The sequence below is a fragment of the Lonchura striata genome, chromosome 6 (genome assembly GCF_050655825.1).
Source record: "Lonchura striata isolate lonStrDom1 chromosome 6, ASM5065582v1, whole genome shotgun sequence".
NCBI lineage: Eukaryota > Metazoa > Chordata > Aves > Passeriformes > Estrildidae > Lonchura > Lonchura striata.
The window spans coordinates 35,796,445-35,824,428 of NC_140708.1; the positions used below are offsets into that span (position 1 = coordinate 35,796,445).

Below are 27,984 nucleotides of genomic sequence, written 5' to 3' on the forward strand. Positions count from 1 at the left end.
TATGCTGTCTGTAAAACTTTGAATAGAACATTTTCAGTTTTGTTTTGTATGGTTATTTTTATGACTTCAAAAGGATGTGCATACCTTCTGAGCATGTATCACTGTCTACCGTTTTAGGCTACCTCATAAATTCTGTAAAATATGATACAGTTAAATACTTATATCTGCAGGCTTGCAGTTAACATTCTTGGATCTCTGGATCTTTGCTTATGTAACGATTTTAAATATAGAGTGGTGATAATTTTCAAAGATTCAAGATAGTGGCTAGAGATTTCTGCTGCCAGTTTTCCCAAATAGCTGCAAGGAAACAGTCTTGATCAATTTTAGTGTTAGACAAAAGTTGGAGGCAACTTCTTCATATACATAGTGAAAAGGAGTGCACTCAGCGTGAAAGCCCATCTTTGGGGATGGGTGGGGGAATTATATTTAAACCTTTATTTTGTTTGGTTCATCCATTTCTTATTTCCAGAGTGCACTCATCAGGAGCAAGAGGTTCATATTGGTATTTACTGTAATGATATTTATTCAGCATGATTGGGTGTTGGCTCTGAGCTATAGTTGTCACACAGGAAACTGAATGTTAACCAATAACAAAGTTCTAATCAGGTTGGAACCAAATATGCTTTATTTAGTTTAAAAAAACTGCCTTGCCTCTGTGCTGTCACACATATTTTCCTATAGAATATTCTCTAGAAATAGTGTAAGAAACCCAAATTTAATGATGCTATCACCAAAAGGAAGTCAGTGTGATTCCACAATTGGTGTTTTTTCACAGCCTAAAAGCATTTCTCCTGTAAGGCTTCATTGCATCAAGGTTTTCATGGACAATGAAAAAAATGTGGTAATCCCCTTATATATTGCTAAATATATATATATTATATTAATTTATTTATTTATCTTTTTTCCCCCGATACCCTGTCTTCCCTGTGGAAAATTTTCTTTAAGCAGTCAGCCTTTACCATTGGTAGCTTGATAATCACACTGACCTGAGAGCCAGTGCTGCCCAGCTGGTGGATCTGTATTTGCTGCCTTTAAACTCTGAAAGTGGAATAAGCATTTGATACCAAATACATGCTCTTCTTTTCCAAAGCTTGTCAGTACTTAAAGTTTAGAGTCATTTCTCATTTTGTCTCTGCTGCTGGGGTAGTAGGAGTCCTGTAGAAGGCTTGAATTTTTTAGTGCTGCCTCTGTCAGAGGAACTCACAAGAGTAATAAAACATCTGTGTAAGATGTTCTGTTTTCTTATATCCTTTTACAGGCAGGTCTAAAATTTTGTTTCCTTACTCCTCTAATTAAAACAAAACCTTGTTTCCTCACTTTTTTATCTCTTGTAAACTCCTAGATGAAGACTCTGGATAGCAAGTGAGATTTTCTTGCTAATACTTTATCACAGCAGGAAACCAGAGTTTTAGAAAGGCATAGCATATCTTCTAGATTACTAGGCTTATGGTTTGGTTCATTGATTTGGTTCTTTAAATTCCTCCTGTGTCTGGCTTTGTTTGCTACTTGATATCATTGGCTGGTGAAAATATGAATTTAAGGCTAAATTCAAATTTCAAATTAAAATTCAAATTTCAAAGATAAATTCAAGGATAGCAATAAGTAGACAAAGTGTGAGACAGTGCAGCTGTAGAAGAGTTCCAGAGTTTAGACAAAACTGGGAAAGAAGGTGGAAAGTTTGGGAGAGAGGAAGGCTGCCTGCATTCCCCTTTGCTGCTAGTGCAGATTTCCCACTCAGCACTGAGATTCTCCTGTGTGCTATTTGGAGTGAAACTGAGCTCAGGCTGTTCTAGAACTTGTTTTGTATGAGCACAAATGTGTCAGAGGATCCAAGATGTGTTCAGGTGTTTCAGCAGAGATTGAGGCACACCAACCTCTCATACCCACTGTCACTGATTTCCTGATGCTCAGCTGTGTTAGTCTCCCTAGGAAGTTCATTTTATTCTGCCATGCTTCACACGAGGTTCTGTGCAGCTCAAGTCACTGTCTAGAGAAAGGAAGAAAACAGGAATTTGGTCCAGAATGGTTACACACTATTAATTAATTAATTGCAGCCCTGCATGCTGCTGCAAACATTGCTTTAAATTCTTCTACGGTGGGCTTTTAGTTCTTGCTTGTCTGTGTGAAGACATGTGTGATCCATCCCATTTAATGAGTTTATTCTGGATCTACCCTGACTCCAACCGTTTCTATTGTAGCTCATGGAAATGCTTGTGTTTAATGAGGAAAATAGCTGAATCTAGTACTATTAAATGTTATAGTGGAAACTGGGAAATCAATGTGTGTTCTTGGAATATCAAGGCCTCAGTTACAAATATTTCAAGGAGGATTCAGTATTTTAAAACAAGGATGTTTTTTAAAAAAAACCATAGTAACAGTTGTCACCTGCAGATCTCAGTTTTACAAGAAGAAACAAAGATATTGTAGATAAAGTGTTTATGTGGTTGACTTGTACTCTTTAGTGAGTTTGTTCCTTCAAATGTTCATCTACTTACACCTACTTACAGCTAAGATATTAAATTTGTCTGGATATTAAAAGTGGAGAAGCTCTTTTTACCTAGGAACAAGTGTGTTTTGGTAAATAATAACAAAGGGTATAGAAGAACTTATTCTCCTTTGAGATTTTGCTCTCCTACACAGATATTTGCTTTTAAGTATTTGTTTTCACTTTAAAGATTTGAATTGGGAATTTCCTTTTGTCCCTCTCTCTCAAATCCTTGAACAGGTACTGCACCACAGTTAGAAACTCATTTTCTTCTTGCTTTCTCTTCTACTTCCTGTGTGGTTCACTGGAATTTGTTAAGAGTAGGAGAACTAAAAACCTGAACCTTAACTTTGTGTACTTTGATATTCCATGTACTTGTGGAGAGTGTTTTAACAGAAGAGGAAGTGTCTGTGTGTTTATAGAAAGAGGATGTGAAAGTAATAGCATACAAATAGGAGGGAGCTGGGAATGAAAGTCAACATCTGCTGGGTTTTGAAGCTGTGCTGGTAACTTAGTGACCTCTATTCAGTTTCACTACAGCCATGTAAAATTTTGCTTACATGAAAAATTCTAGTGGATATGAGAAGAATTAAGCCTCCATTAAATTCAATTACTGCCCCTCAAAAATGTGGAAAACATCTGTGATAGGGATTTATATATTTTTTTCATACCTACTTGGTAGCAAGCAAAAATGGATGTATACATCATCTTATTATTGCTAGAATTATTTTACATTTTTTACCCTCTAAGGTGGGGAAAGTGGAGAAGGGTGACTGTTCACTTTAATTGTCCTGTTTAGCTTACTGTTTAAAAACAGGAGCTTTGTTCTTTTTTGCAGCCACTGATCTTCTTTTGGCTTGGAATCCCATTTGTCTGGGCCTGGTGGAGGGAGTCATTGGGAAAGTCCAGCTTCATACAGGTCTGTACTTTTCTCTCTACTAATGGGGGTTTTATTTCTTTACTGCTGAAGTTCTGTGATATTACAAATTACACTGCACAGTTCCAGTGGAATGATGTGGAGGAACACTCCCCAAATGGACTTGTCAAAGTGATTCTCTTACAGCTGCACATGCAAATTCACTCTGCTCTCCAGTGAAAGTATTGTGAGTTGGCACTGTCTTGTAAGAATAGAGACCTGCATTCACAAATGAGAGAAACTTGTATTTGAAGTTCTCTTTGAATCTCCATGTGAGATTTATAAAATTATTAAATCTTTTGGAATAATCCTTTCAAGGAGATTCCTGTTATTCTCCTATGGTACAAAAACTAATAAAGGAAGCTTTCACAAAATTATAAGGCCTGAATTCTCAATGCTATATAAAAACCTGAATAATAATTGCTGCCTTGGTAGAGGAATATTTGAAAGCAAAAGAAACACTTAAAAATTGTTTGCAGTCAAATGACAGAACTATAAAACTCAAGCAGGTGTAGAATTAATTGTTATTTTATTGATAAGCTTTTCTCTAACAGATAGTAGTAATGTGTTCCTGTAAAATAAACTCAGTACTCCTGCAGCTTTATCAGCTTCAAATTCCTGTAGCTATAATAAGTATTTATTTTGATATATACCAGCTTTGTCCAGCAAGATACCTCTGCCAGTAGAACTCTGGCTATCTATTTACTGGCAGGAAGGAAAGGTGGCCAGAAGCCCTTGCTGTGTGCCATTGTTTTTGTGAGTGCTTACACCCTGCATTTCAAGTAGTGCCTGGCAATATGATCAATACAGGTAAAGTTTCAAGTGTGTTCCAGGAGGGCAGGATGGATTAAATGCTGAGATGGATCAGATGTTTGTGGTCCCTTGAATAGAAACAGATTGCTCAGGGTGGCAATAATGGGATGGAGGACAGGGACTGGGACACCCTGGCATGAGTGTAGGGCAGATAAATCCTAGGAATTATCATGGCTCCACAGGTACTGTGACTCCTGGTCCTGTTTCTGGGACTAATAGTTCAGAGCCCACCTCTTCATGAGGTTCATGATGATGTCCTCCTTCTAGTCACATCACTTCATCTTCTGTGAATTCACCTGATATTTTTGTCTGTGCTCATTCTCCAGATTTATTCAGGCACCTTTTTTTTTTCAGATCTGGTGATATGAAGTGGTTCAGACTCTGCCATGTCACTTTTTCTTCTCTTCATCCAGGTTGTGTGTGCTGGTCAGCATGTGCTGTCCATGATGAATGATGGCTAAATTCCAGTAATGACCTTTTTCTGCTGTGGGAAAGTGCTCAGTGATTGGTTTTGACACATGTTTTTTGTGTTTGTGTGGGGTGTGGTGTTTTAAAACCAGCCCCTTGGGTACACAAAAGTCTTCCCCCCCTTCACTCTAGGGACTCTAGTTATAAAAGCCTTTGAAAAGGGAGACTTCAAATGCTTTCTGGAAGGTTTTTTGGTATGTTGTGGTAACTGAAGATATTTGCATGTGTGTTTATTGTGAGCTGCTTCCTCTGCTTATGAAATCTGAGTTGAAACTTTCCCCCGAGTGTGATACTTCAACAGGTGTCATCTTGCTGTTGTCAGGTAAATTAAGATTATCAGGTAATAAGCCTGATATCTCTTCTTTCCATGTGTCCTATAGAGCTACTGAATCAATTAAGCTCATCCAGGCATTCCACTCAGCTTCTCCTTAGGTCAGTGGAAGTGTTTCCTTTTGTCTCTGCCTTGTTCAGATAACACCATCACAGACTGTTCATTCTTTTTTTTTGTTGTAAATATTCTGCTGTTTAGTGATGCAACTGTCCTATAAATGGTGTCTTGTTTTCTACTATTAAACATCTGAAAAAAAACAACCTCCAGCTATTTATCCTTACTTTTCTTTTGAGAGCTCCTGGGATTTGGTGCCATTTCTGATGAGTGTCATCCATCAGGCTGCAGTGACAAGGAGAGGGCTGGCTGAGGTGTCTCACACAGCTCTTCTCAAACCTGCTATTTTCAGTGAACTCCTACTTGATCATATTCAAGTGTGGCATGTTGTTATCCTCAGGCTGAATCATCTAGCAGTCTGTAACAGTAACCTGTCTTCATTACTTATTCTTGTATCAATCTTTGTCACCTGGAAACTTTATCAGCAGAAGTTGTATAAATATTTTACATTGCTGGATGCTCTGTCCAGGCTCAGCAGGAGAACTGTGCTGGAGGAGCTGGGTGAAATGCCTGACCTGCAACAGGAGGACTTGCTGCTCTGATTTCTTCTTTCCTGCCCCCAGGTTATCAGGATCAAAAATAATTAGTTTGAAGCTCATTTGAAGAATTTGGGCTTGTCCTGCTCAGAGCCTTGTTACCAGCTGTTGTTGAAAAGAGGTTTTAAAAATCCTTGGCACACACAAAAGCTGAGAACATCAAATGCCTTTTTAAGTATTGAAATTGCTACCAGTGCACTCTAGGGCTGTGACAAAGCCTGTATGCACTTGAATATCTTGGTCATAGAGCTCATGTGTTCCTGAAAGATTTGTTTATTGCAGGAATGCTGGAATTATTTAAAATGACCTTGAAATGTCCCTATAATCAGTCAATGGCTGCCTGTAATTTAGCATTGGAATACCCTTGCCAATGAGCTGTAACTAGGGATGGGTTTTAATTTACTCTTAATCTTGCTGGTTTTATTGCTTGCCTCATACAGGAGAATTTGTAGGAAAGCTGCTGTGACAGGGAAGCTCTCTCATAGAAACCAGTTAGCCAATATTACATGGTGTACTTTTTAATTCTTCAGAGAATTTTTGACATGAGAAGGCCAGTTGTACCTCTGAACATAATTGTACACTTATATTTGGGATTCAAATCTATTTAAAGCAATATTTTGTTCTTCCCCAAAGTGAATTTTCTTAAACATTCAGATACTTTATTTTTTGTGTGTGTGTGGGGAACTCAAACACAAACAATAAAATGTTAGTTGAATATCAGAATGTAAGAATATAATTGCTTACCATTTTCTGGCCCATTCCAAAATAACATGAAAGAAAATACATAGTAACAATGGGAATAAAAGGAAAAGGGTTTTAGGATATATTGTGGAGATGTTAGTGCAACAGTTCATTGCACATTTTCTTGGTAAGATGCACAATTAAAATTGTCTTTCCATAATCTTGCCATATAGAGGCAAACCCATCTTTTGCATAAAGTATCTCCTTTATAGAATTTAATTTTGTTCTCCAATATATCTGACTATAACGAAAGCTGGATTTCCTAACCAGTTCCAGCAGTTGCCACTTAACACAATAATTTCTGCCTCAGGTTCTGTTTCTTGGTCAAAGCACACCCCTGTGCACTGCAGTGTCTGTACTTGGATTCATTTGGAGTGTCCCAGTACTGGTTAATTAAGACCCAGGTTAAATGCTGCTGGCAAGAGTCCACAGACTCTGTAAACAGGAAGGAAATGGAGTTCTTCCTTCCTTATCCCCAGCTTTTTTTTGTTAGCATGCCTTTGAATCTTGATAGAAACTACAGGCTGTTCTGAAATCACTTCATTGAGATATAACTGAATTTCATACAGTCAACAACCCAAAGCATTCTTTTTGCATGCAGCCATTTTTTAAGTTGTTCAAGTAACAAAAAGTATGAAATTGGTAGTGTAGAATTTCTTGGCTAAAATGAAAATCCTTGCAGAAATCAGCATTTGTGATAAACTCATGTACAGTATGAAAAGTTACTGCAAAAGCATTTGGGGGAAAGTACATGCTAGATTGCTGGGGAAGTGTTAGAGAAAAAACAGCAGTGTTGTGCTGACAGTGTTGAAACAACAGAGGAGTAAATTTCCATTTTAGTGAGGAATGAGAGGTAATAGCTTCCTCTGGATGCAATACTTCAAGCTAGTTGTCACCATCTGCTCTGGCCTAGTTCATAAAACACTGAAAATGAACATTATATCCTGAGAGATGCCTTGAAACATTCACTTTTCTGGAGTGGCATAGAGCTGTCCTGTCCTGCAGTGCACAGCAGAGCTCACACATTGAGCAGGCAGTCACTGATCTGTGGAACTGCTTTTTTCCTCCTGACTGCAGAAGCACATTCTCTGTATTTAGGGATTCAGTTATTTAGATATTGCTGGCTATTATAATGTGCTGCTTTTATGGTTATTGTTGAAGCTTTTACTTCAGGGCATACTTTATCTGCATAATTGCTTCCTGACTGTTTACTTTTGATCTGCTGGGGAATTCCTGTTTTCTTTCAATGTTCTGTAGCTCTGGCTATAATACAAAGAGCTTTGCAATGTACACCCAGATGACATTTCAGTGCCTTTTAAAAAATGACAAAAGGATACTCAACTCACTTGTCAGTATTAAGCTCTTAAGTTCTTGTTTACAGCTACCAGGGTTTGTTAATACAGGTATTGGGCAGAGTTTTTTTTCCTTTTCCAGTTTTTTACTGTGGCATATTTGTTCAGAAATGCCTTTACCTTACACTAATCCCCAGTAGAGCCCTACTGATTAATTCACTGGAGCTCTAGATGGTCACCTTTGTTAGAAGAGTGTCTGTTTTGTTTGTTGACATACACTGGTGATCTCCTAGGAGTAAATTGTGTGGCCAACCTTCTGCAGGTGGGAACAGATGAAATTATAGGACTGCCCAGCAGGGATATCTGCCTGGACACCCTGTTGTAAAAGCTTGGATTGCCCTGGTTTTCAGAGCCTGCTGGGTTTGCCTGCTAGAAATCAGCACAGAAAGGGTAGATCTTTTCAGATGAACTGATAGGCATCTTTATGTGTTGCTGGTGGGTTTGGCAGCATTTCAATTTCTCCTTTGCAAAAGGATTTTTTTAACCTGTTCATTGGTCTTCTTGCTGTTGGATAAAATCTGTCATTTTCCTCAGCTTGTTTTTCCCATGGCTGCTGGGTGGGATGCTGGGGCCAAAGGCAGGTGTTCTCCAAGGCATGTTCCCTACAGCTGCACGGAGGAGCTACTCCAGCTCCAGCAGGATCACTGAGTGGCATTTGCTGTCACTCTCCTCTCCTGATCTGGTATCCTTTGACCAGTTTGAGGAGACTGTGCTTGTGAGACAGCTTGGATTGTTCTTGTGACAGCCCTGCTCCAGCCTCAGGGCTGACTCTGCTCCATCAGGGTGACACCCTGAGATCAACCCCTGACCTGAGGTGTCTGATCTGCAGAGATGAGGATTCTGCTGCAGTGTTCAGGAACAGCACAGGACTCCCTTTACAGGACCATGCATGTTAAAGAAGTGGTACATGTCTTCATTCCCCTTCCCATCCTGCCTTTTTGAGAGGCACCCTCTGGCTCTCACAGCACGTCTGTAGTTATGAGGATCTGAAATTTTTAAAGGCTTCTTAATACCTACCATAAATATATCTATTTTTTAAAGGCAGTAATGCAGAATTCAAGGGAGGAGTGCAGTGTCACAGCACACAGTTGTCTGTTGGCAGTGACTATTCCTGTTCTTCAGATAAAAGAAACTGCTGGGGTTTTCTGTGTTTTTCTTAAGCATTCAGAGGATAAAATACTGTTCAGAATTTACTGAGCAAGGAGAACAGGGTTTGTATTTGCTATAGAGCTGCTAAATAGACTTTTCAAAGGCTGTGGATCGTATTCAGAGGCACAATACATGACACATTCTGCCATCACAAGTGTGGGAGCATATTTAAGTCTATCACAGCAGGGTTTTTATGTCTTTATGTCACCTTTTCAGCTGAACTCAGTTGGCTGCTTCTCAGCTGGGAGAAGTAGTGAATGTGTGTGTTTGTCTCTAGGACTTTTCCATCTCCCTTAACAGAACTTTTGCTTTTGACTCCTAAAAGCCCAGCACACAACTCCTGCTCTAGCCAAGGGATTGAAATCTAGGAATGTCCAGGCACTTCTCAGCAGTCAGTGGGCATGTTTGCTGTGTTTCCCTGTCTCATTAAAGTGTGGGTCCTGTAGCTGCAAGTGCTGTAGGCTGGATGTGTCTGGAATGCTCCTGTCACCAATACCTTCATTAATTTTTATCTCACTAATTTCTCCACCACTTTATGCTCTTCAGGAACGCTGTCATGAGCCTTTAAACACGTGTAAACTGCTTTATGTGGTGCAGCCCATGTTTACTCATCAGATTTCTTCACTCATGAATCTTGCAATCAGGTGTTACCTTTGTCTGTCTTGCTGTTTGATACATGACAGGAGGTACAAAGGGAAATTCTTAACTTGCTGTCTGAGCTCCAGCTGTTCTCAAATTGTGCTGCCATTAGTGGGAACGTGCATCATCCTAGAGATTGTTAATTGCTATAGGTGAAGCAGGGGTTACTTTGATGTAAGTCTGTGAAACAGTTAATCTCCTTATTATATTGAGGCTGAATAAATATTTTAAAGTCTTTGTTTATTTTATTGCAGTGCATAATAACAAAATACAACAATAACAAATCACCGTTCACTGGATTCTTCTAGTCAAATAGTTTCTGGCACATTAATAAAAATAAATTCCTGACAAAACAAATAAAAGCATCTACTGATCTCTTTTTTTCCAGATTTACCATGGTGGCTGCTTTTAATTCGTCAGAAAGCATTGATTGGCAAACTTCCAGGAGATCACGAGGTTTGCAAAATAACCAAGATTGCAGTGATTCCACTTTCTGAGACAGAACCTCAGGATCTGGAACTGGAGGTATGGCAATCCTCAAGGAACTCTGACTGTCCCCCTCCTGCTTCAGTGAAATAAAAGTCAAATGCGTCTTGTCTCTTTTTCCTGGTTTAAGCAAACCTCTTGAATATTTTGTGCTTTTTAAAATATTGGTTTTTGATAAAAAGTATTTTTTTTAAACAGAAATCACATGTTCTCTTGGGGAGGGGAATTGCAACCAGATAATACCTAAATTTCATAAAGATAATGGGGAATACCACAATGAACCAGGAGAAAGTATATTTTTTAATGGATTCTCTTGCTTTCATCCCATTTTGGACTCTTAATTATGTAACTTGGCTTGAAGGGAAATCCTTTAAAATGTTGCCATTTTTTCCCCCCAAAAGAGAATGGATAAAGGAACAAAAATAAAACTGAGTAGTGCTAACTTAATTTGGGTGGGAAGTTGGAGTGGGTCTGAGTACTCAAGTCATGACAAATTGAGGCAGAGAGTCTCACAATCAAAGGACAAAATGCCTTTTATAGAAGAGTGGAATTAGGCCATAGATGGAAGCCTGCATGCTCCTCCCTCTATTTCAGTGTCTTCCCTAAGTTTGTGGACATGAAAATCTTGCTTTTGTAGACTTTCAGTTTTCTTTGAACTTTTTAAAGAGTATTTAAATATTGGCTTTAATTCAATGTCATTATTTTAGCTTTGTAAAAAGCACCATTTTGGGATAAACAAGCCAGAGAAGATAACACAGTCCCCTGATGACACAAAATTCCTGCTGAAGACTCTTACTCAAATTAAATCTAATGTGTCTGCTCCAAATAAAAAGAAGGTAAAGTTTTCTGCCGTTTCCTTCTTTGTTCCAAATATTGAGTCCATAATTCAAAGGTTTTAATGGATGATCAAATGGAATACAAAGCCCTTAAAAAAACTGCAGAATATGGAGCTACTTTCTTGATGCCCAGTTTTATTTTTTTGATTACTTAGCTGTGGCTCTTCTGTGATTTTTTTTCATTTTGTAATGACATAATTTTGGCAGAGTTGCTAATAGAGTTCTCTTTTACTAGGATTAGCTTCTAGTGAGGTTCTAAACTTGTAGAAATTTCTTTACGTAAGTGTCTCTTATAATAGAGAATTGGGCACAATTTGATGCCTGGTTCCTCAGAACACCATACATTCTCATCTAACTGCTTTTAACCAATAATGACTTGGATTAGGAAGTCAAAACAGTAGTTATTAAAATTAGAATTATGTTTCTCAGGCTACTATCTCTTGTGATTTTCTTTGCTGGGAGTTTTAAGGTCCTGCTCATCACTGGGCAAGTTTGTCCTCCAAGGTTAGAAAAGGAAATATTACTGGAGTCTTTTTCACTCACAGAGAAAGACATGAGAGACATTTTTTTCTTTCAGATTAGAGAAAGCAAAGAGAAGGAGAGACTGGAGAAGAGGTTATTGGAGGAGCTGTTCAAAATGTTCATGGATTCAGACTCCTTTTACTACAGCCTGAGCTATGACCTGACAAATTCTGTGCAGAGGCAGAGCGCCTGTGAGAAAACCAACCTACCCCTGTGGCGAAAAGTGAGTGCTTGTGTTTGTTTGTTTGTGTTTGTTTCTTCCACCTGGGGTATGAGCTGTCCAATAATGGTCATGGTCCAGACCTGGCTGGTCACATTTTACAGCAGCTGAACACCTTGTCCTGTAACCAGCTCAGGTGCAAGGAAACAAAATTCTGCAGCAGCATGACCTGAAGTGTTTCATTTAAAGCACTGATTTGTGGGGTGTGGTGAATAAACTGATGGCCACTGATGTCCTTCCCTCAGATATTGCCAAACCTAACTTGTAATACTGCAAAACCTACCCTTTTGTCTTCTGAACAGGTAGATGACAGATTCTTTTGGAACAAGCACATGATTGAAGATCTTATCAGCATTGATGTGAGTCCTATTTCTAATGCATATTATGAAAACAATTCTTTAGTTCTTTTTAGTTGAGATGTTTGCTTAAGGCCTTGTAGGGGTTTGTTTACAAACCTGCTTGGCAGACAGGTCAGGATCAGGGCTGTGCCTTCTGCAGCTGAGCAGCTGGCACTGCTTTCTTTCCCCAGCCAGTCTGTGATCATTGCTGAGGAATGAACTTCAGCTGAAATAAAACATGTGATGCAATAAAGCAATGTAGAATAACTTGGTGTGATGTGTTTGTACTGATTTCTGAAGGTAAAGTTGTGTTTTTATGTGAAATGGATTATCCATGAACAGAGCTGAACTTTATAATGAGGAGGAGCCAGGAAAGAAAGAACCCCTGAATTTCAAAGTTTCCCTGAGATAAGATTTTGGTTTTCCATAGTGGAGGATAGTGTTTTGTCTCTTTGAGCACAGTAGCTAATCAGTGTAAAACCAGTGTAGAACAAGTTGTTCTGAGTATGTTCAGAGTAAATAAAACATTTTCCTGGTAAGCGAGCACATAAAGAAGCAGCAAACCACCCTTCTTTCTTTAATATATGACCTTACATCATTTTAAATTAACCTCATGGACAAGGACTAAGTTTCTAACTTCTGTATGCCAGTTTAGGCCAAGTCTAATTTTCTTTCGGGGTGACAGCAGATGTCTTATGCCCTGCTCCTCTTTCATGGATAATTATGCATAAACAAATGGTTATGGAGTCACAGCAGGGTAAACCTATGTCTTGTGTGAAAAGTTGTGTGTAATGCAGGAGTTTAATGAGTTGTATTTTTCATGTTATAAGATATAAATGGATAACCTTGAGTTAGTAGGGAATTTTGATCTCGATTCTGTTTAAGAAATCAATGTTTTAGCGTGCAGAGCTATGAACCACTTGTCTTGAGGACTAAATTATCCCATATGAAGATCTATACTATTATGTGTTGCTGAAAACAGGCTAGCATCTACCTTTCTGTATAAATGTGATACAGTATGTGTCCACACAGAGGTTTTAAAACTGCCTTAAAGCAGAAACTAGTAAAAAAATTGCTTTCTTTCTTCCTCCTGATTTAAAAGCCCTGTGACTGATGGAGGAAAAATGCTCTTACAGAAATAAGGGTATAGCAAAAATTAAAGGACGAAAAGCATGTGAAGCAACTGTTTTATAAACGTGAGAAATGGCAGAAATAATTGTAGCTAATGTTGGACCAACAGGACAATAAATGTTTTTTGTACCTTTCAGAATGCTGAAGTGGACTTCTGGATTATCCCCATCATTCAAGGATTTGTGCAAATTGAAGAACTTGTAGTAAACTACAGTGAATCTTCTGATGATGATAAGAGCAGTCCTGAAACTCCTCCTCAGGAATCATCCTGTGTGGATGACGTCCACCCGACGTTCCTGGTGGCGCTCATCTCCCGCCGGAGCCGGCACAGAGCGGGTAGGCAGGCACAGCTCGGCTGCTGGGCTGTGGCTGAGCACTGCAGAGGCATGCAGCTGCTAAAAGTGGACAGTGCTGAGTTGTTGAATATTTGCTTCTTTTTTTTGCTAGCGTTGGGATTAAATGTGTGAGATGGTATTTCTTGTTGGGACTCAGATGTTTATTATTTCTTATCTATGTCACAGTCTCACAAGCTGTGAGTTCTGCAGCACTTCACTCTAACAAACTAAAAATGGAGCCCCATCTCTCTCCCTGCAAGGCTTTTTAAGGATAAACTGTCCATTTAAGAAATGACACCTAAATGATTTTTACTTTTAACCCAATAACCAACCAACCGTGCCCACAATGAGGAATTTTACCCAATTACACAAAACCACCCAAACCCACGGAGAAGATGGTGAAGGTGAACAAAGAGCAGCCTCTGCCCTAAAATCTCCATCTTGCTTTATATCTATTGCCATATTCTAAACCCTTAAGCACTTAAGTTTCCCACCCTGTGATATCACACACTTCTATCCAAACTCCACACCCACAATCCCCGTTGTGTCATTCAATTTTGGAAGCCTTTTCCATGGCCTCAGGTCAAATGCAGGGTTCTCCTGGGGGTCAGTGCCTGTCAGCACAGAAAGTCTGAAGTTCTCAGCATCCAGCACTGAGTTGCTCAGCAGATGGGCAGCCCTTGTCAGTCTGCACTGCAGCCTTCCCTGCTGGGAGCAGGGAGAGGAGAGCACTGCACAGCTGTCACTTGGGCTGGCTGCTGAGTTGAGCTTCAGTGGTCTGCTCAGGAGCACTGAATGCATCCTTGGAGGTCACATTCCTGAGGTAGAGTTTTATTTTTGCAGAGATGCTCCTGATTAGGACCTTCCTTATAACTCTGTGCTGATATATTTTGCTAGGCTTAGATGGGAGTTAAATTTTCAAAGGTCTTTGAGGGCTTTGGCAGCAGCTGAAGAGGCTTGAAAAGCTGCATGTGTGCATGCCTGTGTCCCAGGAAATGTTTATTAAGGGCAAGGTGTGAAATGTGACCATGCTTTGGTCTTGTACCTTATTTGATTTAGAGTAGCGAGGCAAACAGAAATTATTCCCTGTCCTTACGGTCTCAGAGAGAAAGATTGAATCATTTTACAGCTTCATAAATCCTGTTTAACTCCAGGCTTTTCAGTCTATCTGGTTTTTATGAAGACATTCTAATATCTCCAACTCCTTTCTTACACAGTTGGGTTTTTAACATGTCAAAAAACCCAGAAAAAAACCTGTTGAGCTTACCCTGCTATGGGACTGTAGCTTTGTACTACTACTCACTTGGATGCATTTAATTCAGTTCCAAGGGAAATGGTTTGTCAGAACAACTTGTAGTAAATACTTTGGGGTTTCAGAGTAGTACCTAGTTTACAGTCTGCTTTTTTCATACTAAATTGTTACACAGATATTCTAGAGGGAAAATTTCTTACTGATTCCTTATTACTGTGAATGTTACTTTGCTGATCTGATTTCTAGTCCAGAGCATAAACTGTGTAGAATTTTCTCATATTTGCTCATCTGATCTCTAGTCCAGAGCATAAACTGTGTAGAATTTTCTCATATTTGCTCATCTAATTTCTATTCCAAAGCATAAACTGTGTAGAATTTTCTCCCTGTCTGATTAAAGGCTGTAATGCTGCCCTGACAATTTCTCTATAGAGAGCCCTATTATAGGTATTTTACATTCCTTTCCCTTTCCTGCTTTTAACCTCTTCCTGTCTGTACTGTCAAGGTTCAGTTCAAAAAATTGGTTCAATGCTACTTCCAGACACGGAACTGAATTTGCATGACCTTGAATATTTTTCCAACTCTCTTACTCTTCCCTGTCCTTGCTACCACCTGCATCCTTTGTGAAATAATGATATGCTCTCCTTTGAGTCAAGGATATGCAAACACATTTCTGTTTAATGAGCAGTTCAGAGCTGGGTAGGCATAAAACTGTAGTCAGAGGAGCTTTATCTCTTCTTAATGGGCAGAATTAGTTACACAAGTTAAGGGGAATTAGTTACACAAGGAGGGGAAGGCTTCTGTTTTGTGAAACCTGTAAATCCTCTTGGACTGTTTGTGGGATCTATGTAAGAAGTGGAGCCTCTGCCAGTAAAAGTGGCCTTTAGGTTTATGGGAAATACTGAGCACTGAAGTAAAACTTTTGTGCTAAATGTGACAGAACAGGAACAAATGTGTCTTCTAAGATGGACCAGAGTTATTTGTGACTTTAATCTGATTGCCCTGTCCTGTCAGCTTACGTTCTGCTGCTCATAGTGTATCAGTAAATAAACTTTATCCATATAGTCAAATTAGCTTTTATGGAATAAACTAGGATAGGAGTGACTTCTATTGTTGATCATGGATTTGGACTAGAACTCTTGGGTTTGGTTAGCATTGTCAAAAACAGCAATATAAATTATTAATGTTTAAGCAAATACTTAAATGTGACTTGACCATTCTCATTTCCCCAGGAATGCGGTATAAGAGGAGGGGTGTTGATAAAAATGGAAACGTGGCAAATTATGTTGAGACAGAGCAACTGATCCATGTCCATAATCACACCCTTTCCTATATCCAAACACGAGGCTCTGTGCCTGTTTTCTGGAGCCAAGTTGGATACAGGTATAACCCACGGCCCCGGCTGGACAAGAGTAAGTATTTGGGAGAAAAACCTAAAAATCAGGGCCCCCTGGAACTCTCCTTTATGTGGGTGTGGTGCATATGTAGAAGAATGAAGCAGGATTATTAAAAGTTATTTTTTTGTCCCATCTCCTCTGCTCAAAAAGCAAAAGGCAGCAAAATTCAAGGACGTGTTTGCTTATAACAGCAGTGTTGAAGCAGAGCAAATTAATGCAAGACCTTTAAAAGTAATTTTGTACAATGAGTTATTATCTTTAAGCTAAGGTATCTTGGCTTTTTAGAGTACAAATTTGGGCATGATTTAATGCATCAAACAGGATTTAGTGCTGAACAGGCTGCTTCTGTCTAACACTGCTCTGCCTTGTAGGTGAAAATGAAACCGTGTCCTGTTTTCGTGCACACTTTGAAGAACAGCTGAAAAACTACAAAAAGCAGGTGAGTACTACATGACAGAATAGTAATCTGATGAAAATGCAGGGGCTGAAAGTTAATGCTTTTAGTTTGTTTTTCTTGGTGATGTGGTGTGGGTTTTTTAGAAGCTTGTTGACAATTGGAAGGTTGGTACATAAATAGAATTTTACTTTAGGTTTTTCAAATAACCTTGTAAATAACCAGTAAAACCCAGGAGTAACTTATGGCAATGTTTATTTCTGTGTACCTGTCCTATGTATTCAGAGGTTCTCTATATTTAAATTTGTGTAGGCAGGGAACTGTTGGAGCTTATTTGTTTTGGGTACAATCTATCAAAGGTTGTAACTTCAGCAAGATTGCTATGAGTCTTTAACTCTGGAGATATTTGTTATTGCATGGTGTAAATCTAAGCAAGTTGTGTAGCAGATGATGAGTGTTAAATAATTAAACTTTTGAACAGGTTATTATTAACTTGGTGGATCAGACAGGCAGAGAGAAGATTATTGGAGATGCTTACCTTAAACAAGTTCTTCTCTACAACAATGCAAATCTGACTTATGTTTCATTTGACTTCCATGAGCACTGGTAAGAAACCTTTCAGAAATGTCACTTTGCATCTTTTTTATTGGCATGAAAAGCCAATAAATGAGGAGAAAACTCATTATTTCTACTTTTACATGAAACACTGTTCTTTTAAACAAGAATACAGTTTTTAAACTAAAGCACTATAAAACTTAAAGCTTGGGTAACCAAGCACTGCTGTTTGTGATGTTGTGTCTCTGACCTGTTAAATATGCAGTTACTTATCAGTCAGAGCTTAATTGTCACACATTTTAAGAGTTTCCTTAAACATGCCATGAGTGTAAAGCTGTGGCTGACCTGCTTTTTCAAGCTATGTAGCATTTTGCTTTTAATTCTCTATTTCCGTTTCTCTTACTTGTTTCTATAAAAACATGATGGGTTCTTTCAGGACCCTGATGTTGTTATTTCAATATAAAATACACGGATTTTATCTTAATCCAATGTGAGTAGTTGCTGTTTTATGACTGCCCTCTGTTGCTGTGTGCTCCAGAGCAGTGCTCACATGCCAGGCATGTCATCTGTCACAGGCATGTATTTCTCCTGCTCCCCTCAAGCAGGCTGCATTTGTGTGAGGTCTAAACTGGTTTAATCTTCACTTCCAAACTTAATCTGGGGATTGCAGCTGGCCTGGGAGAGCATTACTGGCTGACTGAGTATGGCATTAGTAGGTGCTGTCAGAGGGGGTGGTGGGAAGGGAAACCCCTCTCAGAACAGTATTGGCCTTTGAGAGTTCTGTAGGACTGGTGGCACCCTGGATTGATTTGATAATTAATCTTTTGTTTAGAGGAATTTTCATTTTCCTTCATTCACTTTTTTCCTACAAACAGCTATAGTGACCAGGACTGTTTCTGCACTGTGAGCAGGAGTGAATTGAGAGCAATCCTGAAAAATAACCAGATGGGGTAGGGGGAGGAGGGGGTGATGTGTCTGTAGGTGGTTTTCTCTGTACAATCACTGGCAAAGCAAGACTCACCTTCCCAGTTCCAAATCTACAGTAGTTCTTTTTCTTGAGACTAAAATGAGAACAAAATGTTACACATGCCTGAATAGCTGCACACTTCCTAATGGAAGCAGCATTAAAAAATGCTAAGTCTTGAGAATTTTATGATCTTTTAACCTCTTGCCTTGGATTTGGACGTTGAACTGTACTGCAAAATAGTTCTGAATATTGGCTCATTGTCAGTTGGCTCCTGTTTAAAGCTCATTGCAGGAGGGAATGCTTGTCTCTGTTAGCCAAAACATCATATTTGTTAGCAGTACAAATAAGATAAAGTTGCTAACTAAAGTCACTGCTCTAGTTCAAACTAACTTTTGTGAAATTCTCTATTTCAGCCGAGGAATGAAGTTTGAAAATGTTCAAACACTGACTGATGCCATTCATGATATTATTCTTGACATGAAGTGGTGCTGGTAGGTACTTAACTGTTTTTAGACTAGTAGGGAACATTTGTAGAGGAAAACACCAACAATGAGTAGATATTCATAGGCCTTATTTTTCTCCAAACCAACATGTTTTATATTTCTCTTTTGACATCCAGCTTGTTTGTCAGAGTTTTTGTCATAAGTGTTGGTGTTCTATCCATGTGACAGCAGGAATTCTCAGGTGCTGTTTCCTCCCTGAGGTTTACTGCATTTCTGCATTTCACACTTCTAGGGTCACTCACATTTAATGTGAAACACTCTGTATTTGACCCACAAACCCTAGGATGGCACCCTTACTGTTGACAGCAAGCAGACATGTTTGACCTTGTTTTGAACTGATTAAAGTTCATACATTTGGGTAACGTGTGGCTGCAGCCTCAGTCAATTGCTCTCTAATGTTCTGTATGGCTGTCATTATCATTGGATTCTCTGTTTTTGAAATTAAATGCCTTTGCTCTTGAAAGCTTTTATTATGTATGTATGAATTGAATTCAGCATCTGATTGCATCTCAAGTTTATGGCCTCAGTAGGATTTTGTCAGATATCCAGACTAGATTAAAGAGGAGGTTAAGTTGGAACAAGAAGAGTTAATTCAGTGTGGGGTGTGGCTGGGGTGTGAGTACAACCATAAATAGTGCTCCATGTTCTACTGTTTATAGCAGCTGATGAATTACACTGGATTTTCAGTGTCTCAGTGTGCTTTTGTTCTCTTCCTGTTGGCAGGGTTGACCAAGCAGGAGTGATCTGTAAGCAGGAGGGAATTTTCCGGGTTAACTGCATGGACTGCCTGGATAGGACCAACGTTGTGCAGGCTGCTATTGCCAGAGTGGTCATGGAGCAGCAGGCATGTAAATCTGAGGGCTGAGTGCCTCACACCTTAACTGTTCTTCACAGAGAAATTTATGTGTTTGAAAAATGCTGAACTGACCTCTATGAAAAAATCTTTGCAAAATGTTTGAAGTACCATGAAGCCGAGAGGAATAATATATACAAATGCAAAACTTGAAATAATTACAGAGCAGTGATGCCTCCTTAAGGACTGACTGTCCACAACTTGGAGAGGATTGTCTTGTTTGGATTTAGTAATTTCAGATTAAGTTATTTATGTAGGAATACAGAGTTTAGAAACAAGACACCTTCTCCCCAAAGTGCCTCACTGAATTTATGTTAAAGGACTAAAATCTTAACAAGTTGGGTGCTATTTTAGGAGCTTTGAAGTGAAATACTGTGATGCAGCAAGTAGGGAGATGAGTTGTCCCTTCTGTGTGTAGAGGAATAATTAATTCATGATGTAAATAGCCTTGATGGCTGTGAATAGCTCTCCCTGTACAGAGGAGGGGTTTTCAAGCAGATTGAGAGTACTTTCCTGTAGTTTTCCTCTTTGCTCTGGCCCTCACTTGCTTTCTATAAGCTCAGTGGTGGCTCTGTTCCCTTGTGAAGACTTGACTGACACAGTTCTGCTACAGACCTAATGCAGACTTAATGTCCTGCAACTGGAACACCAGAGCTCCAGTCACAGCCCAAAATGAGCAAACCTGATTATGGTTAAAGTGAAGGAGAAAGGATGAAGTGGGTCCTTCATTAGGGTGGAAAGTGAATGGATCTGGCTGTTGTACCTGGCAGTTCCTCTCTGTGATCTGCTATTATGAGCTCCTGACACAGGAGTACTGAGGACCAGGGGAGGGATCAGCAATCCCCCAGTCAATATTTTAGAATAGGGTTTCTATCCAGGGTAACTCTCGAGTTCCAAGACAATTCTTTCAAAAACAAGAGTGTTACAGATTGTTGTGAAGAGTCAATCGTTGCTGAAGTGTGAACTTGTGATGTGCTGCATCATTCTCATCCTGGAGCTGAAGTTCTTGGGCATCAATTAATGACTGAGAAATGCCCTGAGCATTGCAGGGTCAGTGGCATGGAGTGAAGGACTGAGGGTTACATGTATCTCACACTTCTTCCTTGGAACCTCTGGACCTGCTTTCTCTCATCTGGAAACTTGATAGGGCTTTCAGAGTCAATGAGCAGCTCTGTGTTAATTTTCATCTAACTTGAAAAGAGTCCTTGAGCATTTAGTTTCAGTTGTAAATGGAAGTTTTCCTATCATTTGTTCCAAGTTATCCCTATCATTTAGTGGCTGCACTGCAGTTGTGCATGTGCTGCTCTACCCACTCAGTGTGTGTACAAAGCCTGACATTGGTGTTGTACCCGAGGCTTATCTGGGGAAAACCGAAGGACTGGGTGTTCTAAGAGGGAGAGATCTCACCCTAATATCAGTGACAGCAGTAACTGTCCAAAATGTGCAAGCACTAATAATAAACCAACATAAGAAGTTGTTTTTATTTGGTTTCAGACCCTTGAGGTCATGAATGCCTTTGCAATAGAAGACAAATTAACTTGTTTATTTTAAAATTGTGACGCCTGTTTTTTGATGATTCCCTATTGAAAAATTTCCTGTAGAATCTACAGTAACTTGTTTTCTTCAGCTAATTTTTTGATGATTGACTTAACATCCATAATTAATGTTACTGCTGCCTCCACTGATGTGATGTTTAGCAATAAACCACCAATTCATTAATTTAATCTGACAAATCAGCACAATGGCTTCCTCCTCCCCTCATACAAAATCTGACAAGCGCTTCCTTTACGGAGTTCTGATACCGAGAATCACTTTTACTTTGGGCACTGAATTAATACATATGTCAAACTGCAGCTCAAAAAGCTGGGTGTGATGCCACCAGAGCAGCCTCTGCCAGTGAAATGCAACAGGATCTACCAGATCATGTGGGCCAACAACGGCGATGCCATCAGCCGGCAGTACGCGGGCACGGCCGCCCTCAAGGTAAGGGGGAGCTCACCTGCCCCAGGTGAGCCTTGGCCACGGGGCTCAGCTGGGAACCCTGGGGTATTGTCTTGGTTTGGAAAGCCAGGTGTCTGCTAAGGAAGGCAGGAGCCTCCCTTGAAATGGAAAATGAAGTGTAACTACCAAAACAACGTTTTATTCAAATTCTAAACCTTCCGTGGCCTAAAAACTTCCTTTTGTTTCTGAGGTTGTGAGGATGTGTTGCTTTCCTCCAGTATGTTATGTTTGTCTTGTTTTGGTAGCGAAAGCAGTGAGATGAAAACCATTTTTCAGTAAGCTTCAGTTGTCTCTACTGTCCCAGTTGTGTTGCTTTCACATTAAAGGCCAAAAAATAAAGGGTTTTTTTTTTTCTTTTGGAGGTAGTGAAGCATCACAGTGATTGATGTATTGAAAGTCCTGCTTCAATGTTAGCTGGCTTATACATCCAGATTTGTTTTCTATTAAAATTTCCTACTGAAATTGTAAATCTGTCAAAACCACAGGATTTTCTGCAGAGTCAATGCCAGAAGATGCTCTTTGAAAAAAAAAATCGGTATTTTCAACTTCTATATAAAATTGTTACTTGAAGATAATTCCTGAATTTCCATCTATTCTGTTCTGAGTTTCTGAGTTTCTTTGAGCTGAGCCTGCTGCTCCTAATTTTGATGTAAAGATTTGCATCTTGTGTGTGACAGGGTGACTTCACAAGGACTGGTGAAAGAAAGCTGGCAGGGGTGATGAAGGATGGAGTGAACTCTGCAAACAGATACTACCTAAATCGTTTCAGGGATGCTTACAGGCAAGCAGTCATAGGTAAGAGCACAATTTCAGCCCAGCTAGGCTGTGGTATTTAGAATGGATTATTAAATCATATTGCTTTCGTCTTTCTGACTGATTTTTTTTTTTCCCCTGTTGCTTAAAAGCATTGTGAGTTGGTACATGTCTGTACTGGACACTACAAGGAACATTCTCACTCACTTTACAATTTAAGCAACATTCAATTCAAAGGGATTGCAGTGTGAGTCGTTGGAGACTTTGCCCCAGCTTCATTTTAGCATTAAATGTCTTGTAGCATCTCTTTTTTTTAAGACAAAGGTAAATTCATGTAGCAAGTATCTCTTAAAATTGTGAGGAACTCTTGTTTTTCACTGAAAGTAGAGTTACACCTTCTGAGTTTTCAGTTCCAGGAAACATTCTTTTCAGAAAGACTACCAAGAGCATGATTAAAATGCAGCATTTAGAAGGAATTTACAAACTCTTGCCATATGTCATTTTTAACTGTTTCTTGCTTGTTATTTCCTGGGGTTTGTTTAGATTTGATGCAGGGTATCCCTGTGACAGAGGACCTGTACTCCATATTTACAAAAGAGAAGGAGCACGAAGCCCTGCACAAGGAGAACCTGAGGAGCCACCAGGAATTGATCAGCCAGCTGCTGCAGAGCTACATGAAACTGCTCTTGCCAGATGATGAAAAATTCCATGGAGGTTGGGCACTCATTGACTGTGATCCAAGGTTTGTTGAACGAAGTTAAAACTCATCAGCTGCTACTCTGAAACTTCTGTTAGTTACTTGTGATGTTAAAAGGTTTTGATAGCTGATGTGTGGACAGTTCTGTAGAAGGACAAAAGCATCTAAACATGTGCTTTTCCCAAAATGCCATAAAAATGGTGCATGCTGGAATGACCTTTGAGACATCATCTGGAAATGGATGGATGGATGTGGTTAATATTGCCAAAATGTGGCAGGTACCATGAAGAGAACTTGTAGAACTAAGTGTGGTTAAGAGGGAGTGCTTGAGGAGCTGTTGTTCCCTATTGCTTTATAGGGAAAGTGTAACTTAACTGATGAGATTGAATCCCTGGGGAATGAGTCAGCAGTTGGACAGGCTGGATTTCTGTTCATGGGAAGTAGTGGGCCTCAGCTCTGAACTTCACTCCATAGCAAGTTCAGTGTTCAGGAGCTTGCAAGAGAAAAACAGTAGATCTCCTGCAGCTTAAACTTCAGCATCTAAAACCAGCAGAGCAGGTTGGTATGACAGCTATTCAGGGCACAGACTCATCACCCTCACTGAGTCTGAGGTATTTTTCCATTTCTCTAGTAGCATTTTTAATAGCTCGTGGGCTTTATTTATTTTTGGACTTTTTGCTGACATATTTGAGCTTTTAGGTAACTTCAGGTTTGAGAGAGAGGGTTGCTTACATGGATTTGATAACACACTGTGATTGAAACTTCCTGTAACTTGTGTTCAGCTCTTAAAGTGTCCCCAGAACGCACTGGGCACAGGTTACAGCCCTGCAAATAAAACCTTCTACCCTCTGTTTATTTTTTTTCCCTTCAGTCTCATCGATGCCACTCATAAGGATGTGGATGTGCTGCTTTTACTTTCAAATTCTGCCTATTATGTGGCCTAGTAAGTTACCACTTTCCCTTACTACGTGTAGTTTATTTTAGTAGCTTTGCTTTAGATTAGTAGGAAGCACTAAATTCTGTTTCTTTTTTCCAGTTACGATGATGAGATTGACAAAGTGAATCAGTACCAAAGGTTAAGTCTTGAAGCCCTGGAAAAAATAGAAATAGGTAAGAAAACAGTCACTTTTTTTTTTTTTGAATGCTCTTAACAATGGCTTGAGCACTTATCAAAGCATTCTACAAATGTATTGAAGCAGCAGTCATTGAAGTGTGGCACAAACCCTTGGCACCCCACCTAGAAATGGCCCTTCTGGCTGGTAACAGATGCCAGACTCTTCCTGCTGCGGGAAATGGAAGCTTTGATCATTGGAAGGGTTCTGGAATTTTCCCTCTTTCAAACTCCTAAAAGAGCCATGGAGTCATCCAAACAGATTTCATTATTTATCAAATGGCAGTAGCAATTTTGCCAACTTCTGTAATGAGTCACAGATTTGTGCATTCAGGGCTCTCTTCCTTTGATCCAAACACAGCAACTGGCTTGGAATTGTACTTCAGATCTGTTTCATAACTTTGTAAAGCTTCTTTCTTAAGGGCTGATAACAAACATGCTGTTACAAAAGTACCTTGTTATGCTGTTTAATTTATTTGCCATAGAATGTAACATCTGCAGGCTAAATCCAGCATTTTCTACAGGAAGCATTAAAGATGTGATGTCTTTGAATCATGAAAAAGGTGATCCAGTTGGGGAGAAGGGAGGGTGTGGCCTCCTGATGGAGTTTAATCCTCCGTTACACAACACAGAGTGATTTCATCATCTCCTGACTGACTTTCACTGCCTCTGCAATTTCTGAGCATTCAGGTGAAAGGTCTGCCTCACTTGTGGAGATTTGTATTCTGAGGTACAGAACAGAGTGAAACATCCTCATCCACATCTCATTTAATGTTGTGGATTATGCACTACACTGAAGAGTTGAAGTACTGGCCTAAATCTTCAAATTTCCATTACATTCCCTTGATAAAAACATTAGCTTTCCCTTTAATCCTTGCAAGAGCATTCCCTAAAAATCCCAGAGAATGTAGAAAGTGTAAAACTTTTTTTTTCCTTCTATTTGAAAGGGAGAACTGCAATAAACAATCAGGTTGGATTGTAATAAACATACAGAGAGTTTAATTGCTTTTTGTAAGTTACTGATTGTTTAGTTAATGTGAAAATCTTTCATTTAAAGTATCTGTCCTGCTCTTATAAAAACATGAAACATTTTCGGCTGAAAAAGACTGTCAGCACTTACATACCCTTAGGGGCAGGCTCTGCAGTATCTCTTTCAGTGTTTGGTTAAAGATTTCTCCTGGTTTCTCTCTCAGGGCCTGAGCCTACTCTCTTTGGCAAACCCAAGTTCTCTTGCATGAGGCTGCATTACAAATACAAAGAAATGAGTGGATATTTTCACACTCTCAGGGCTGTGGCTCGCAGCCCAGAAGAAGATGGAAAAGGTTTGTATCCTATGTAGAAGTTTTAGACATAGAAGTGTATCCAGTGCATTGGTGTTTCTCTAAAAAACAATTGTTCCGTTGCTTTTAAAATTTCTCCTTCTTCAGAAATCACTCCAATAAAATTCTGTTGTGTTAAGTGGGAAAGCAATTAAAAAAAACCATTCATATCTTACTGTTTTACTAGAAAGAAAAATAAGTTTCAGATACAGCTTTAAAGCAAAACATCTCTCTAGAACTAGAGTAATTTCCCTCTCGGTCTTTACTACTCCAAAAACTTAGAAAATGAAGTTAAATTAACTACTAAAGAGGTAAAGAAATGGATTTCTTTAGTGAAATCAGTGTTTGGAAATGTCCTTGCTTGTTGTTTAACTGAACACTAACAAGGGAAAAAATATCACTTCATGCCCGGAGCACTGAGTTTTGTCAGTGAGGATTAGAATAAATAAAATTGCTTCTTTTCTTTCCCCAAATGAGGCAGCGTGGCAGTGGTTCACTTAATGCTGAGTATTTAGGGCTGAAGGAGAGATTATTCTTTAGGTTTGTTTTGTAAGCTTTAAATCAGAATTGCAACTTGAAGGGCACAACTGCTCTGCAGGGTAAAAGAAAAAAAAGGCAATAAAACGAAACAAAATTATGTTAAAATTAGATCTGTTTTGTTGTTAATTGTAGAATATAGACTTTTAAGGGTGTTTTTAAGGGTCTGACAGGCTGCTGCTTGCATTTCAGACACTCTTCAGTGCATTGCAGAAATGCTGAGAATCACAAAGCAAGCAATGGGGATGGATGTGCCCATTATTGAGAAGAAGCTGGAGAGGTGAGTACCTGAATGATGTGAGCCTTCTGTATCCCACCTTTGCTCTCAACTCAGCTGCTTCTCCCAGCTGAGTAGAAAGTGTAGTAAAAAAAACCTTGTTCTTTTTATAGGTATTGCAGACTGACTACTTGCAAAATGTGGATACTGAGTATACACAATGTCAGGGTTAAAAAAATTGAGCATTTAAATTGTTCTTCATCAGAATTTAAAGTACCTGCAGGAACTTCCTGTTCCCCTTGTTTGGCTACTGTCCTTTGTTGGTTTGAGCTTGCTTAGCTTATATGGATACAATATTATTATGTAAAAAAAAAGGATTAAATTTATTATTTATGTAAAGAAAGGGTAACTTAGGAACTGAAATGTCCACTTCTGTTAAAGAAGTAGACTGGAAGACAGTGTATACTTGGTGCTTTGATTGTACATTAAAGAGCTTCTTCCTCTTCTAGGAGGAGCAGCAAACCTCATGAAGACATCATTGGCATTCGGTCTCAGAACAGAGGGTCCCTGGCCCAAGGCAAGAATTATTTACTGAGCAAGTTCTCCTCGCTCAATCAAAAGGTGAAACAAACCAAATCCAACGTGAACATCAGCAACCTTCGGAAGCTGGGCAGCTTTGCCAAACCTGAAGTGAAAGTCAATTTTTTAAAGCCAAATTTGAAAGTGAATCTTTGGAAATCAGACAGCAGCCTTGAAACTCTGGAGAATCCAGGGGTAGATCCCAAAGCCCCTAGTGAATCTGACACGGAAGCCTCAGACAACGACTCGTTCCACTCCGATGACTTCCTGAGCAACTCCAAGTCGGACGAGGAGGCGCAGCTGGCGGGTTCCCTGGAGAGCATCGGCCCCACGGACTACGTGCTGCCCAGCTGCGGCATCATCGCCTCGGCGCCGCGCCCGGGCAGCCGCTCGCAGTCCCTCAGCAGCACCGAGCTCAGCGTCGGCGCTGCCCTGCCGGCCGAGGGCCAGGGCGCTGCCGGCAGCGCGGAGCTGCAGTTCGCCAAGCCCGTGGATGTGTACTGCCAGAGGTTCGTGCAGGATGCCCAGAGCAAGGGCTGCGATGTGGTGGAGCCCCAGGCTGGTTCTCAGGAGCCCCGTCACACACAGACCCAAACCAGCGGGAGCGCAGCCAAGAAGGCAGAAGCCAAGGCCGAAGCTGTTGCAGACGTTCCTTCCAGGCCATCAAAGCTGGATGTTCAGTCTGCTGAGCCAAACCCTCAGCTCTTGGCTGTCGCTGGGCCTGACTTGAGTAAATCCCACAGGAGCCCGGGATCTGTGTGTGGGAACCACGAGGCAGGACTCCACACCACTCCTTCCCCTGCTGACGGCAGCAGCAGCAGGGCCGTGTCTCCCTTCGCTAAAATCCGCAGCTCCATGGTCCAGGTTGCCAACATCACCCAGGCAGGATTGACTCAAGGGATTAATTTTGCTGTGGCAAAGGTCCAAAAGAGCCCTGCGGAACCAGAAGCTTTAAATGAAATCAAACAAAAAGAACTGAGAGAAATGTTTACGCAATGCCAGACACGAATAATTCAGATCTAGTTGTTCATTCGGGAAGTGTTCTTCTAGCTGTGGCTTCTAATAAAATAACACAATGACATCAGGACTATTGTGGCATGAACTGCTACTGGATACTGGGATTGATAACAGGTAATTTGTTTACAAGCAGTGAGAGATGCAAATGAATTTGGTTCTGACCAAGCTTCAGAATTCCCTCAGGCAGGTGAGACAGAACCTGTATAAACCATATTTAAACAGGTAGCTTAGACACTGGGATTCAATAAGCATGCTGTCTATCTTAGATGTGTTGCACAGTTATTTTTTTGAGACTAATTTTGTAGCTCTTCTGAATTGTGTAGAAAGTATTTATACTCAAAGGATGATACTGCACTTCTCTGACCTTACTTACCTTGCACTACACCAGCAAAATAAAGTACCGGTAAATTACATTTTATTTAT

At 39.9% G+C, this 27,984-nt stretch overlaps 1 protein-coding gene across 1 annotated transcript in view; it reads left to right on the forward strand.

Annotated features, from left to right (window-relative positions):
- The window catches only part of INPP5F (inositol polyphosphate-5-phosphatase F), a 37,409-nt gene extending 9,435 nt beyond the window's left edge, over positions 1-27,974 (forward strand). Inside the window, exons 2-20 of the mRNA XM_021529278.4 lie at positions 3,324-3,404; positions 9,933-10,069; positions 10,738-10,866; positions 11,444-11,611; positions 11,911-11,967; positions 13,215-13,413; positions 15,894-16,073; positions 16,430-16,497; positions 16,934-17,058; positions 18,388-18,465; positions 19,201-19,321; positions 21,185-21,313; positions 22,009-22,126; positions 22,628-22,826; positions 23,653-23,724; positions 23,818-23,891; positions 25,086-25,214; positions 25,941-26,028; positions 26,475-27,974. Coding sequence (XP_021384953.2) covers positions 3,324-3,404; positions 9,933-10,069; positions 10,738-10,866; positions 11,444-11,611; positions 11,911-11,967; positions 13,215-13,413; positions 15,894-16,073; positions 16,430-16,497; positions 16,934-17,058; positions 18,388-18,465; positions 19,201-19,321; positions 21,185-21,313; positions 22,009-22,126; positions 22,628-22,826; positions 23,653-23,724; positions 23,818-23,891; positions 25,086-25,214; positions 25,941-26,028; positions 26,475-27,567 — 3,245 coding nt within the window. The 3' untranslated portion in view covers positions 27,568-27,974. The remainder of the gene's footprint in view (positions 1-3,323; positions 3,405-9,932; positions 10,070-10,737; positions 10,867-11,443; positions 11,612-11,910; positions 11,968-13,214; positions 13,414-15,893; positions 16,074-16,429; positions 16,498-16,933; positions 17,059-18,387; positions 18,466-19,200; positions 19,322-21,184; positions 21,314-22,008; positions 22,127-22,627; positions 22,827-23,652; positions 23,725-23,817; positions 23,892-25,085; positions 25,215-25,940; positions 26,029-26,474) is intronic.
- The last annotated feature ends 10 nt before the right edge of the window (positions 27,975-27,984 follow it).